This window comes from Bombina bombina, chromosome 6, assembly GCF_027579735.1.
Source record: "Bombina bombina isolate aBomBom1 chromosome 6, aBomBom1.pri, whole genome shotgun sequence".
Classification (NCBI taxonomy): Eukaryota; Metazoa; Chordata; class Amphibia; order Anura; family Bombinatoridae; genus Bombina; species Bombina bombina.
The window spans coordinates 74179101-74194752 of NC_069504.1; the positions used below are offsets into that span (position 1 = coordinate 74179101).

General features: G+C 42.6%; 1 protein-coding gene across 5 annotated transcripts in view; it reads right to left on the bottom strand.

Moving 5' to 3' along the window:
- UPF2 (UPF2 regulator of nonsense mediated mRNA decay) overlaps positions 1–15652 on the bottom strand; it is a 654310-nt gene that overhangs the window by 57281 nt on the left and 581377 nt on the right. For 3 of the 5 annotated variants that reach the window (XM_053716466.1, XM_053716467.1, XM_053716469.1), the window contains one exon: positions 2147–2314. In XM_053716466.1, the coding sequence (XP_053572441.1) occupies positions 2147–2314 (168 nt within the window). The remainder of the gene's footprint in view (positions 1–2146; positions 2315–15652) is intronic. The other 2 variants (XM_053716468.1, XM_053716470.1) reach the window with 1 other exon arrangement.

The window sequence follows — 15652 nt, forward strand, 5'->3', positions numbered from 1 at the left end:
TTATTACCTTGGAAAGAAAGAGATAGTAATCTAGACTTAGATGTCATATCAGCATTCCAAGATTTAAGCCACAAAGCTCTTCTAGCTAAAATAGCTACAGACATGGATCTAACATCAATTTTGATAATATCAAAAATAGCATCACAAATAAAATGATTAGCATGTTGCAGTAAGCGAACAATGCTAGATAAGTCAGAATCTAATTCTTGTTGCACTAAAGTCTCCAACCAAAAAGTTGATGCAGCTGCAACATCAGCCAAGGAAATTGCAGGCCTAAAAAGATGACCTGAATATAAATAGTCTTTCCTTAGATAAGATTCAAGTTTCCTATCTAAAGGATCCTTAAAAGAAGTACTATCTTGCATAGGAATAGTGGTACGTTTAGCAAGAGTAGAAATAGCCCCATCAACTTTGGGGATCTTTTCCCAAAACTCTATTGAAATAGCTGGTAAAGGATACAATTTTTTACACCTTGAAGAAGGATTAAAAGGAGTACCTGGCTTATTCCATTCCTTAGAAATCATATCAGAAATAGCATCAGGAATAGGGAAAACCTCTGGAGTAACCATAGGAGGTTTAAAAAAAGAATTTAAACGTTTACTAGTTTTAATATCAAGAGGATTAACTTCCTCAATATCCAAAGTAATTAACACTTCTTTTAACAAAGAACGAATATACTCTATTATAAATAAATAAGTAGATTTGTCAGTGTCAATATCTGAGGAAGGATCTTCTGAATCAGATAGATCCTCATCAGACGAAGATAATTCATTATGTTGTTGGTCATTTGACATTTCATCAACTTTATGAGAAGTTTTAAAATACTTTTTACGTTTATTAGAAGACGGAAATGCAGACAAAGCCTTCTGAATAGAATCTGTAACAAATTCTTTAAAATTCATAGGTATATCATGTACATTAGAAGTTGAAGGAACTGCAACTGGCAAAGTACTATTACTGATGGACATCCAGTCCGCAATTTGAAAATGTAGTCAATTGAAAAAAAGACTAAACCCCAGGTAAGAAAAAAAATTCTTAAAATTTACTTTCCCCAAATATGAAACTGACAATCTGCAAAAGGAAATACATGAACCTGACTCATGGCAAATATAAGTACAATACATATATTTAGAACTTTATATTAATGCATAAAGTGCCAAACCATAGCTAAGGTGTCTTAAGTAATAAAAACATACTTAACGAAAGACACCCATCCACATATAGCAGATAGCCAAACCAGTACTGAAACAGTTATCAGTAGAGGTAATGGTACATGAGAGTATATCGTCGATCTGAAAAGGGAGGTATGAGATGAATCTCTACGACCGTTAACAGAGAACCTATGAAATAGATCTCCCTTGAGGAAAACCATTGCATTCAATAGGTGATACTGCCTTCACATCCCTCTGAGAGGAATCGGGCTTCAAAATGCTGAGAAGCGTATGTCAACATAGAAATCTTAGCACCAACTTAATTCACCACCTCCATAGGAGGCAAAGTTTGTAAAACTGAATTGTGGGTGTGGTGAGGGGTGTATTTATAGGCATTATGAGGTTTGGGAAACTTTGCCCCTCCTGGTACGATTGTATATCCCATACGTCACTAGCTCATGGACTCTTGCCAATTACATGAAAGAAAAATACATTTGAATTTGGTATAAAAAAATTAATAAATGCAACTTATTTTAAAATGTCATATTTTTAGTTGAAGCATAGGAACACAACTTCAATACAACTGAAGATAAGAGATAGACATGGGTATTCAAGTGCTTTGTTAGCATCTAAATGCTGGGGTTGCTTGTGGCGTTTGTCATTTTTCACATTGTGAAAGTACTGGATTTGCACAGATCTTAGTGTGTTGCACATTCACAAAAAGGAATATGGTTAAAAAAAATTATGAACGTGACAAATGGCCGCCTTCTCCAACATTCAGGTGCTAACAAAAGCATCCAAATGCCTGTGCCTAATAAGAGATTATTTATTATTAGCTCACAAGCCCACCTTTCATTTAGATCACCTTGCACAGAGGTTTTTCTATAATGCAACAGTCTTTTTGTAAATATTACGCAGTCAAAATGACATTAATGGCAATCAGAGTAGTGATATGGCCTCCTGGGCTGAGAGTGCTTATACGTATAATTACTTACTTGCTGCTTGTTGCCTCTCCTTGTAAGCATGACAAAAGGCATAGTATCTCCAGACTCAGAATCTCCATCACAGCTGCCCAACGTTGGGCCTTTCTTCAGTTGGCTTTTAAGATGCAAGGGGATGGCTACATCCAACTGGTGCACTTTCACAGACTCTCCACTGCGCTGCTGAAGACAGAAGTTAAACATATAAAACCAAAAAAATAATATAATATATCTGTCAAAAAAAAAGTATTTGATTCTAGAAAACTAAAACAAAACATGGAAGCAAAGTCATCTCCATTACATATAAGTGTATGCAATACATAGCACCAGTAGTTTATTTCCCTTCCCAAATAGAAGGCTTGCAATACGTGTCATATTTAATACAACTTTAACCCTTTTCCTGCTAGGCATCCTCTGGGCTAAAGAGATTTCTAAGCCCTGTACACTCATTGCATTTACCAAACTTTCTAACATCAAGTAACCTACACAAACACTTTAAATAAAAACATAAATTATGCTTACCAGATAATTTCCTAAACAGAAGGAAAGTATGAGTCCACAGCTGCATTCCTTACTTGTGGGAAATACTGAACCTGGCCACCAGGAGGAAGCAAAGACACCCCAGCCAAAGGCTAAAATACCTCCCCCACTTCCTCCCAACCCCAGTCATTCTGCAGAGGGAACAAGGAACAGTAGGAGAAACATGAGCGTTAAAAAACGGGCGAGAGCTGTGGACTCTTCCCATACAGAAGGAAAGGAAATTATCTGGTAAGCATAATTTAGGTTTTCCTTCTTAATATGGGAAGAGCCCACAGCTGCATTCCTCACTTGTGGGAAACATATACCCAAGGTCTAGAGGACACGGAATGCTAACGGAAGGTTAAAAAGAGAGGCGGCCCCTAAGCTGAGGGCACCACAGCCTGCAGAACCCTACTCACGAAGGCTGTTTCAGCAGAAGTAAAAACATCAAACTTGAAAAATTTGGAAAAAGTATGTAAGGAGGACCAGGTAGCCGCCTTACAAATCTGATCCATAGAGGCCTCATTTTTGAATGCCCAAGAGGAAACCACTGCTCACGTAGAATGAGCCGTAATCCTCAGAGATGGCTTATGTCCCACTAACTCTATGCTAAACAGATGACACTCCTCAGCCAAAAAGATAAGAAAGTGGAAGAAGCCCTCTGACCCATACGCTTCGCAGAATAGAGAACAAACAGAGAAAGAAGTTTGTCTAAATTCCGTCGTGGCCTGAAGAACTTCAAGGCAAAAACCACATCCAGATTACGTAGTAAACGTTCCTTTGATAAAGAAGGATTAGGACATAAGAAAAGAACCACAATCTCTTTAATGATGGTGCGATTTGACACAACCTCAAGGAGAAAACCTAACTTGGTTCGTAGAACAGCCTTATCAGCATGGAACGCCAGATAAGGAGGAACGCCAGATAAGGAGGAACGCCAGATAAGGAGGAACGCCAGATAAGGAGGAACGCATTGCCAGGCAGCAATCTCAATAGTCAGCAGAAGAGGAACCTTTCAAGACAACAAATTAAATGTCTACTTCATGCATAGGCTCCAACGAAGCCCGTTGCAGAATTATAAGAACAAGATTTAAACTCAGAGGAGGATCATATTATCTAAACACAAGTCTGATCCTAGCAGAGCCTTAACAAATGACTGCACATCTGGAAGCTCAGCAAACCTCTTGTGCAGAAATACAGAAAGGGACGAAGGACATGCATTAAAGTCCTTCTCCATTTCATCCTGGAGAACAAAATAAGTAGGTCCTCCACACCTTATGATAGATGCGACGAGCAACCGGCTTACAAGCTTGACGAAGAGAAAAAAATAACTCACTCAGAAAAACCTCTCTTGGCTAGGACTAAGCGTTCAATCTCCACATTGGCGGCAGATCCCTGCGACAAGGTCACTTCCACGGAGGAGATGATGACATCCACACTAGATCTGCGAACCATAGCCTTCGCGGCCAAGACGAAGCAATCGGTATCACTGACGCCTTCTCTTGCTTGATTCAAGCCACTACACGAGTAAAGTAGAGGTAATGGCCGAAAAAGATAAATTTAGATTGAAGCTCCAAAACACTGCTAATGCATCTGTTAGCTCCGCATGATGATCCCTGTACCTCGACCCATATCTGGGTAGCTTAGTATAGAGACGTCATAAGATCTATCTTTTGCAAATCTCCGCAAACACTTCGGGATGGAGAGACAATTTCCCCGGATGCAAGGATTGTCTGCTGAGGAATCCCCTTCCCAGTTGTCCACACCTGGAACGTGGATCGCTGACAGCGAGCAGTTGTGGGTCTCCGCCCATTTCAGAATCAGAGAGATACTTCCCTCATAACTAGGGAGCTTCTCGTTCCTCCCTGATGGTTGATGTAAGCCACCGAAGATATAATATCTGATTGGAATAAACTGGGATGAACCCAGCAGAGGCCAGGACCTCAGAGCATTGTATATTGCCTGAAGCTCCAAAATGAGATTGGGAGGGAGCTTTGCTCCTGAGTCCATAGGCCCTGTGCCTTCCTGACACTCCAAACAGCTCCCCATCCTTCAGACTCGCGACCGTAGTCACAATCACCCAGGATGGTCTTAAGACGGACATCCCTTGGGACAAGTGATCCGGACAAAACAACCATGAAAGCAATTCTCTCGATCGGTTGTCCAGAGAAATCTGTTGAGACAGATACGAATGATCGCTGTTCCACTGCCTCAGCATGCACAGTTGCAACGGTCTGAGGTGAAACCTGGCAAAGGGAATGATGTCCATGCTGGACACCATGAGACCAATCACATCCATACACCGAGCCACAGATAACCTTAAGTAGATCTGGAGGGCAAGACATGTGGAAGCTAGCTTGCAACGTCTCTTGAGTGTTAGAAATATTCTAATGTCTATGGAGTCTATTATAGTATCCAGGAATTCTACCCTGGTACTTGATATAAAAAAGAGAACTCTCTCTAGATTTATCGTCCATCCATGGGATCAAAGAAGACAGGAGAGATTCCAAATGGTCTACTCTTCGAAAAATTTGCTCTGCTTGGATTGATTCCAGGACTGAGCCGGATTCAAAGAGCTCTTGGTTTGCTCTGGCATAGCGGTGGACTGCTGACGATGGGCTTTATCAGAACTAAAAGAACGAAAATTGGAATTTTGTCCATTAGACTAGTTCTCATTCTCTTGCAGTAGGAGGGCATCCTTGCCCCCTCAGACAGTGGAGATAATTGAGTCCAGGTCTGGACCAATCATAATCTTTCCCTTACAGGGGAGGGAAACAAGTCTAGACTTCCGCATGACTTCAACCAGAGCCAGACGGGCCTGAACAGAAAAGCAGAAGCCTTGGCCTTCAAGTGAATAATCTGCTTAATAGTATCACAGATAAAAGAATGAATAACCCTCAAGGCCTCAATTCTTTCCTGAAAAACGTCAAGGGGACCTCCACCTCGAACAAATCCTATAAGGAGATGCACCAGTAGGTAGTTTCTCCAGCAACCGTGGCAACAGCCGCCGCCGGTTGAAACAAAAATCCTGCATGTTAAAACATCTTTCTTAAAAGAGTTTACATCTTTTATCCATGGGCTTTTTAAATGAAGAAATATCCCCAAGCGGGATAGTAGTACATTTAGCAAGAGTGAAGATAGCGCCATCCCTTTTAGGGACGGAACCCCAAAACTCCATTGAGAGTCCAGGAAGAGGGGGAAAATGAATTCAATCCAGTCCCATTCATTCTTAATAATGTTTGCCATCTAACAGGAACAGGGAAGGATAATGTACCACCCTGTCCTCAAACTCTACCCAATTTAGGAATCAAAAGTTCATCAGGCAATTTGGCCTCTGGAACCTCTAAATTCGCCAAAACTTCCTTTAGAAGACAGCGCAAATTCCTAAAACTAAAGTCTGGTACCTACGCAGCCGGAGGTTTAGAGGCAGCAGACTCCGATCCAGAATGTTCATGCTCTGAAGTCTCAGAAAGAACTTCATCCTCGGATAACCTATCAGTTAAATCCAATAAATTATCTGATGTACTCTGGGAAGGAGTGCAATATGTAACATTTTGCTTGCGCTTAGTAGGGCGAGGTAAAGCATTATAATGCCGCAGACACCGCCGTCTGAACTGCGCAATAATGACTGGTGGAAAAAACATAATTTATGCTTACCTGATAAATTTATTTCTCTTGTAGTGTATCCAGTCCACGGATCATCCATTTCTTATGGAATATATTCTCCTTCCCAACAGGAAGCTGCAAGAGTCCACCCACAGCAAAACTGCTATATAGCTCCTCCCCTAACTGCCATATTCAGTCATTCGACCGAAAACATGCAGAGAAAGGAAAAACCATAGGGTGCAGTGGTGACTGTAGTTCAAATGAAAAAATTACCTGCCTTAAAGTGACAGGGCGGGCCGTGGACTGGATACACTACAAGAGAAATAAATTTATCAGGTAAGCATAAATTATGTTTTCTCTTGTTAAGTGTATCCAGTCCACGGATCATCCATTACTTATGGAATACCAATACCAAAGCTAAAGTACACGGATGATGGGAGGGACAAGGCAGGTACTTAAACGGAAGTTACCACTGCCTGTAAAAAACCCTTTCTCCCAAAAATAGCCTCCGAAGAAGCAAGGTATCAAATTTGTTAAATTTGAAAAACAGAATTTATGCTTACCTGATAAATTACTTTCTCCAACGGTGTGTCCGGTCCACGGCGTCATCCTTACTTGTGGGATATTCTCTTCCCCAACAGGAAATGGCAAAGAGCCCAGCAAAGCTGGTCACATGATCCCTCCTAGGCTCCGCCTACCCCAGTCATTCGACCGACAGACAGGAGGAAATATGCATAGGAGAAACCATATGATACCGTGGTGACTGTAGTTAGAGAAAATAAATCATCAGACCTGATTAAAAAAACCAGGGCGGGCCGTGGACCGGACACACCGTTGGAGAAAGTAATTTATCAGGTAAGCATAAATTCTGTTTTCTCCAACATAGGTGTGTCCGGTCCACGGCGTCATCCTTACTTGTGGGAACCAATACCAAAGCTTTAGGACACGGATGAAGGGAGGGAGCAAATCAGGTCACCTAAACGGAAGGCACCACAGCTTGCAAAACCTCTCTCCCAAAAATAGCCTCCGAAGAAGCAAAAGTATCAAATTTGTAAAATTTGGCAAAAGTGTGCAGAGAAGACCAAGTCGCTGCCTTACATATCTGGTCAACAGAAGCCTCGTTCTTGAAGGCCCATGTGGAAGCCACAGCCCTAGTGGAGTGAGCTGTGATTCTTTCAGGAGGCTGCCGTCCGGCAGTCTCATAAGCCAATCGGATAATGCTTTTAAGCCAAAAAGAAAGAGAGGTAGAAGTTGCTTTTTGACCTCTCCTTTTACCAGAATAAACCACAAACAAAGAAGATGTTTGTCTGAAATCTTTAGTAGCCTCTAAATAGAATTTTAGAGCACGGACAACGTCCAAATTGTGTAACAAACGTTCCTTCTTTGAAACTGGATTCGGACACAAAGAAGGTACAACTATCTCCTGGTTAATATTTTTGTTGGAAACAACTTTCGGAAGAAAACCAGGCTTAGTACGCAAAACCACCTTATCTGCATGGAACACCAGATAGGGCGGAGAACACTGCAGAGCAGATAACTCTGAAACTCTTCTTAGCAGAAGAAATTGCAACCAAAAACAAAACTTTCCAAGATAATAACTTAATATCTACGGAATGTAAGGGTTCAAACGGAACCCCTTGAAGAACTGAAAGAACTAGATTTAGACTCCAGGGAGGAGTCAAAGGTCTGTAAACAGGCTTGATTCTAACCAGAGCCTGAACAAATGCTTGAACATCTGGCACAGCTGCCAGCCGTTTGTGAAGTAAAACAGATAAAGCAGAGATCTGTCCCTTCAGAGAACTTGCAGATAATCCTTTCTCCAAACCTTCTTGTAGAAAGGATAGAATCTTAGGAATTTTTATCTTGTTCCATGGGAATCCTTTAGATTCACACCAACAGATATATTTTTTCCATATTTTATGGTAAATTTTTCTAGTTACAGGCTTTCTAGCCTGAATCATAGTATCTATTACAGAATCTGAAAACCCACGCTTTGATAAAATCAAGCGTTCAATCTCCAAGCCGTCAGTTGGAGGGAGACCAGATTCGGATGTTCGAATGGACCTTGAACAAGAAGGTCCTGTCTCAAAGGTAGCTTCCATGGTGGAGCCGATGACATATTCACCAGGTCTGCATACCAAGTCCTGCGTGGCCACGCAGGAGCTATCAAGATCACCGAAGCCCTCTCCTGAATGATCCTGGCTACCAGCCTGGGAATGAGAGGAAACGGTGGGAATACATAAGCTAGGTTGAAGGTCCAAGGTGCTACTAGTGCATCTACTAGAGTCGCCTTGGGATCCCTGGATCTGGACCCGTAGCAAGGAACCTTGAAGTTCTGACGAGACGCCATCAGATCCATGTCTGGAATGCCCCATAATTGAGTTATTTGGGCAAAGATTTCCGGATGGAGTTCCCACTCCCCCGGATGGAATGTCTGACGACTCAGAAAATCCGCTTCCCAATTTTCCACTCCTGGGATGTGGATTGCAGACAAGTGGCAGGAGTGATCCTCCGCCCATTGAATTATCTTGGTCACTTCCTCCATCGCCAGGGAACTCCTTGTTCCCCCCTGATGGTTGATATATGCAACAGTCGTCATGTTGTCTGATTAAAACCTTATGAATTTGGCCTTTGCTAGTTGAGGCCAAGCTTTGAGAGCATTGAATATCGCTCTCAGTTCCAGAATGTTTATCGGGAGAAGAGATTCTTCCCGAGACCATAAACCCTGAGCTTTCAGGGGTTCCCAGACCGCGCCCCAGCCCACCAGACTGGCGTCGGTCGTGACAATGACCCACTCTGGTCTGCGGAAGCTCATTCCCTGTGACAGGTTGTCCAGGATCAGCCACCAACGGAGTGAATCTCTGGTCTTTTGATCTACTTGAATCGTCGGAGACAAGTCTGTATAATCTCCATTCCACTGTCTGAGCATGCACAGTTGTAATGGTCTTAGATGAATTCGTGCAAAAGGAACTATGTCCATTGCTGCAACCATCAATCCTATTACTTCCATGCACTGCGCTATGGAAGGACGAAGAACAGAATGAAGTACTTGACAAGAGCTTATAATTTTTGATTTTCTGACCTCTGTCAGAAAAATCCTCATTTCTAAGGAATCTATTATTGTTCCCAAGAAGGGAACTCTTGTTGACGGGGACAGAGAACTTTTTTCTTTGTTCACTTTCCATCCGTGAGATCTGAGAAAGGCTAGGACGATGTCCGTATGAGCCTTTGCTTTTGACAGAGACGACGCTTGAATCAGGATGTCGTCCAAGTAAGGTACTACTGCAATGCCCCTTGGTCTTAGAACCGCTAGAAGGGACCCTAGTACCTTTGTGAAAATTCTCGGAGCAGTGGCTAATCCGAATGGAAGTGCCACAAACTGGTAATGCTTGTCCAGAAAAGCGAACCTTAGGAACTGATGATGTTCCTTGTGGATAGGAATATGTAGGTACGCATCCTTTAAATCCACCGTGGTCATAAACTGACCTTCCTGGATGGTGGGAAGGATCGTTCGAATGGTTTCCATTTTGAACGATGGAACCCTGAGAAATTTGTTTAGGATCTTGAGATCTAAAATTGGTCTGAATGTTCCCTCTTTTTTGGGAACTATGAACAGGTTGGAGTAAAACCCCATCCCTTGTTCTCCTATTGGAACTGGATGAATTACTCCCATCTTTAACAGGTCTTCTACACAATGTAAGAATGCCTGTCTTTTTATTTGGTTTGAAGATAATTGAGACCTGTGGAACTTTCCCATTGGGGGTAGTTCCTTGAATTCCAGGAGATAACCTTGAGAAACTATTTCTAGTGCCCAAGGATCCTGAACATCTCTTGCCCAAGCCTGAGCAAAGAGAGAAAGTCTGCCCCCCACCAGATCCGGTCCCGGATCGGGGGCCATCCCTTCATGCTGTTTTGGTAGCAGTGGCAGGCTTCTTGGCCTGCTTACCCTTGTTCCAGCCTTGCATCGGTCTCCAGGCTGGTTTGGGTTGTGAAGTATTACCCTCTTGCTTAGAGGATGTAGAATTAGAGGCTGGTCCGTTTCTGCGAAAGGGACGAAAATTAGGCTTATTTTTAGCCTTAAAAGACCTATCCTGAGGGAGGGCGTGGCCCTTTCCCCCGGTGATGTCTGAAATAATCTCTTTCAAATCAGGACCAAACAGTGTTTTACCCTTGAAAGGGATGTTAAGCAATTTTGTCTTGGAAGACACATCCGCTGACCAAGACCTTAGCCAAAGCGCTCTGCGCGCCACGATAGCAAACCCTGAATTTTTCGCCGCTAATCTAGCTAATTGCAAAGCGGCATCTAAAATAAAAGAGTTAGCCAATTTAAGTGCTTGAACTCTGTCCATAACCTCCTCATACGAAGATTCTTTATTGAGCGACTTTTCTAGTTCTTCGAACCAGAAACACGCTGCCGTAGTGACAGGAACAATGCATGAAATTGGTTGTAGAAGGTAACCCTGCTGAACAAACATCTTTTTAAGCAAACCCTCTAATTTTTTATCCATAGGATCTTTGAAAGCACAACTATCTTCTATAGGAATAGTAGTGCGTTTGTTTAGAGTAGAAACCGCCCCCTCGACCTTGGGGACTGTCTGCCATAAGTCCTTTCTGGGGTCGACTATAGGAAATAATTTCTTAAATATAGGGGGAGGAACAAAAGGTATGCCGGGCCTTTCCAACTCCTTATTTACTATGTCCGCCACCCGCTTGGGTATAGGAAAAGCATCGGGGGGCACCGGAACCTCTAGGAACTTGTCCATCTTACATAATTTCTCTGGAATGACCAAATTGTCACAATCATCCAGAGTAGATAATACCTCCTTAAGCAGTGCGCGGAGATGTTCTAATTTAAATTTAAATGTTACAACATCAGGTTCAGCTTGTTGAGAAATTTTTCCTGAATCTGAAATTTCTCCCTCAGACAAAACCTCCCTCCTGGCCCCTTCAGATTGGTGTGAGGGTATGTCAGAACAGTTATCATCAGCGTCCTCTTGCTCTTCAGTGTTTAAAACAGAGCAATCGCGCTTTCTCTGATAAGTAGGCATTTTGGATAAAATGTTTGCAATAGAATTATCCATTACAGCCGTTAATTGTTGCATGGTAATAAGTATTGGCGCACTAGATGTACTAGGGGCCTCTTGTGTGGGCAAAACTGGTGTAGACACAGAAGGGGATGATGCAGTATCATGCTTACTCCCCTCATTTGAGGAATCATCTTGGGCAATATCAATATCTGTGGCATCATTGACCCTACTTTGTTTGGACACTATGGCACAATTATCACATAAATTTAAATGGGGAGAAACCTTAGTTTTCATACATATAGAACATAGCTTATCTGATGGTACAGACATGTTAAACAGGCTTAAACTTGTCAACAAAGCACAAAAAACGTTTTAAAATAAAACCGTTACTGTCACTTTAAATTTTAAACTGAACACACTTTATTACTGAATATGTGAAAAAGTATGAAGGAATTGTTCAAAATTCACCAAAATTTCACCACAGTGTCTTAAAGCCTTAAAAGTATTGCACACCAAATTTGAAAGCTTTAACCCTTAAAATAACGGAACCGTAGCCGTCTTTACATTTAACCCCTATACAGTCCCAGCTATCTGCTTTGCTGAGACCCAACCAAGCCCAGAGGGGAATACGATACCAAATGACGCCTTCTATAAGCTTTTTCAGTGGTTCTTAGCTCCTCACACATGCATCTGCATGCCTTGCTCTCCAAAAACAACTGCGCATTAGTGGCGCGAAAATGAGGCTCTGCCTATGACTACAAAGGCCCCCATCTGAAAAAGGTGTCCAATACAGTGCCTGCCGTTTTTTAAAACAATCCCCAAGATTATAATAACTATTAAGAGTTATAATCTGCAAAATATGCTTAGCAAAGTAATCGTTTTAGCCCAGAAAAATGTCTACCAGTTTTTTAAACACCAAAAAACTCTTAACCATCTCCGTGGAGATGTTGCCTGTGCAACGGCAAAGAGAATGACTGGGGTAGGCGGAGCCTAGGAGGGATCATGTGACCAGCTTTGCTGGGCTCTTTGCCATTTCCTGTTGGGGAAGAGAATATCCCACAAGTAAGGATGACGCCGTGGACCGGACACACCTATGTTGGAGAAAGTATGAAGCGCAGACCAAGACTCCGTCTTGTAAATCTGTTCAACAGAAGCCACATTTAAAAAAGGCCCAAGTGAAAACCACAGCTCTAGTAGAATGAGCTGTAATCCCTTCAGGAGGCTGCTGTCCAGCAGTCTCATAAGCTAAATGAATTATGCTTTTTAACCAAAAAGACAGAGAGGCTGCTGAAGTCTTTTGACCTCTCCTCTGTCCAGAATAGACAACAAACAAGGTGAACGTTTGATGAAAACTGTAGTAGCTTGTAAGTAAAACTTTAAAGCACAAACCACGTCCAATATTGTGTAATAGACGTTCCTTCTTTGAGGAAGGATTAGGATACAAGCATGGAACAACTATCTCTTGAGTGATGTACTTGTTAGATACCACCTTAGGAAAAAACCCAGGTTGGTACGCAGGACTACCTTATCCGTACGAAGGACCAGATAAGGAGAATCACATTGTAACACAGATAACTTGGAGACTCTACGAGTCGAGGAATTAGCTACCCAAAAGGAACTTTCCAAGATAAAGATTGATATCTATGGAACAAAAAAGGTTCAAACGGAACTTCTTGAAGAACCTTAAGAATCAGGTTTAAGCTCCATGGCGGAGCAACAGTTTTAAACACAGGCTTGGATCTAACCAAAGCCTGACCAAATGCCTGAACGTCTAGAATACCTGCCAGACGCTTGTGCAAAAAAATAGACAGAGTAAAAATCTGTCCCCTTTTAAGGAACTAGCTGACAACCCTTTTCTCAAAAACATCTTGGAGAAAAGATAATATCCTGGGAATCCAGACTTTACTCCATGAGTAACCCTTGGATTCATAACAATCAGATATTTACACCATATCTATGTTCAATTTTCCTAGAGACAGGTTTCATGTCTGTATTAAGGTATCAATGACTGACTCGGAGAAGCCATGCTTTGATAACATCAAGCGTTCAGTCTCCAGGCAGTCCATCTCAGATTGATTCTATTTAGATGGTTGAAAGGACCCTGAGGTAGAGGGACCTGTCTCAGAAGCAGAGACCGTGATGGAAAGGATGACATGTCCACCAGATCTGCATACCAGGTCCTGAGTGGCTACGCAGGCGCTGTCAAAAACACCAAAGCCCTCTCCTGCTTGGTCTTGACCTCCGGAGGAAATCCCACTCCCCCGGAAGAAAAGTCTGACGACTTAGAAAATCCACCTCCCAGTTCTCAACACCTGGGATATGGATAGCTGATAGACAAGAGTGAGTCTCTGTCCAGTGAATTATTGTAAGACTTCTAACATCGCTAGGGAACTTCTGTTCCCCCTTGATGGCTGATGTAAGCCACAGTCGTGTATATTGTCCGACTGAGTATGATGTACCTCAGAGTTGCTAACTGAGGCCAAGTCTGAAGAGCATGGAATATCACTCCCAGTTCCAGAATATTTACTAAGTCCACTATCCCTGAGCCTTCAGGGAGTTCCAGACTGCATCCCAACCTAAAAGGCTGGCATCTATTGTAACAATTGTCCCATCTGACCTGCGGAAGGTCATACCCTTGGACAGATGGACCCGACATAGTCACCAGAGAAGAGAATCTCTGGTCTCTTGGTCCAGGTTTAACAGGGGGACAAATCTGTGTAATCCCCGTTCCTCTGACTGAGCATGCATAGTTGCAGCGGTCTGAAATGTAGACGTGCAAACGGTACTATGTCCCTTGCCGCTACCATTAAGCCGATTTCATTCATGTACTGAGCCACCGAAGGGCGCGGATGGGATGAAAAAAACACGGCAGAAATTTAGAAACTTTGACAACCTGGACTCCGTCAGGTAAATTTTCATTTCTACAGAATCTATCAGAGTCCCTAGGAGGGAAACCCTTGAGATTGGGGATAGAGAACTCTTTCCTTGTTCACTTTCCACCCATGTGATCTCAGAAATGCCAGTACTACGTCCGTATGAGACTGGGCAATTTGGATGTTTGACGCCTGTATCAGGATGTCGTCTAAATAAGGGGCCACTTCTATGCCCCGCGGTCTAAGGACCGCCAAAGCGACCCCAGAACCTCCATAAAGATTCTTGGGGCTGTAGATATCCCAAAGGAAAGAGCTACAAACTGGTAATGCCTGTCTAGAAAGGCAAACCTGAAAAACGATGGTGATCTTTATGCATCACAATGTGAGGATAAGCATCCTTCAAATCCATTGTAGTCCTCTATTGACTCTCCTGGATCATAGTTAAGATGGTACGAATAGTTTCCATCTTAAATGACGGAATTCTGAGGAATTTGTTTAAGATCTTTAGATCCAAAATAGGTCTGAAGGTTCCCTCTCCTTGGGAACCACAAACAGATTTGAGTAAAAACTCTGTCCCTGTTCCTCTCTTGGAACTGGATGGATCTCGTACACAATGTAAGAATGCCTCCTTCTTTATCTGGTTTGCAGATAATTGTGAAAGGCGAAATCTCCCCTTTTTTGGGGGGGAATCTTTGAAATCCAGAAGATATCTCTGGGATATAAATTCCAATGCCTAGGGATCCTGGGCATCTCTTGCCCACGCCTGGGCAAAGAATGAAAGTCTGCCCCCTATAGGATCCGTTACCGGATAGGGGTCCGTTCCTTCATGCTGCCTTAGAGGCAGCAGCAGGCTCCTTGGCCTGCTTATCTTTGTTCCAGGTCCGATTGTCTCCAGACCGCCTTGGACTGAGCAAAAATTCCCTCTTGTTTTGCCTTAGAGGAAGAGGATGCCACACCTGCCCTGAAGTTTTTAAAAGGTACGAAAATTAGACTTTTTTTTTTCTTTTTTTTTTTTTGCCCTTGATTTAGACCTATCCTGAGGAAGGGCATGACCTTTTCCTCCAGTGATATAAGCAATAATCTCCTTCAAACCAGGCCCGAATAGGGTCTGCCCCTTGAAGGGAAGTTAAGTAGCTTATTTATTAAAGTCACGACAGCTGACCATGATATAAGCCATAGCGCTCTGCGCGCCAGTATAGTAAAAAACAGAATTCTTAGCCATTAGTCTAGTCAAATGAACAAGGCATCAGAAAACAAAGGAATTGGCTAGCATAAGCTTGTCAAATATATTCATCCAATGGAGTCGCTTAACTGTAAAGCCTCATGTAGAGACTCAACCCAGAACGCCGCAGCAGCAGTGACAGAAGCAATGTATGCAAGGGGCTGCAGGATAAAACCCTGTTGAATAAACATTTTTTATCCATTGGATCTAAAAAGCACAACTGTCCTCGTCAGAGGTAGTGGTACGCTTAGCTAGAGTAGAAACTCTTCTCTCC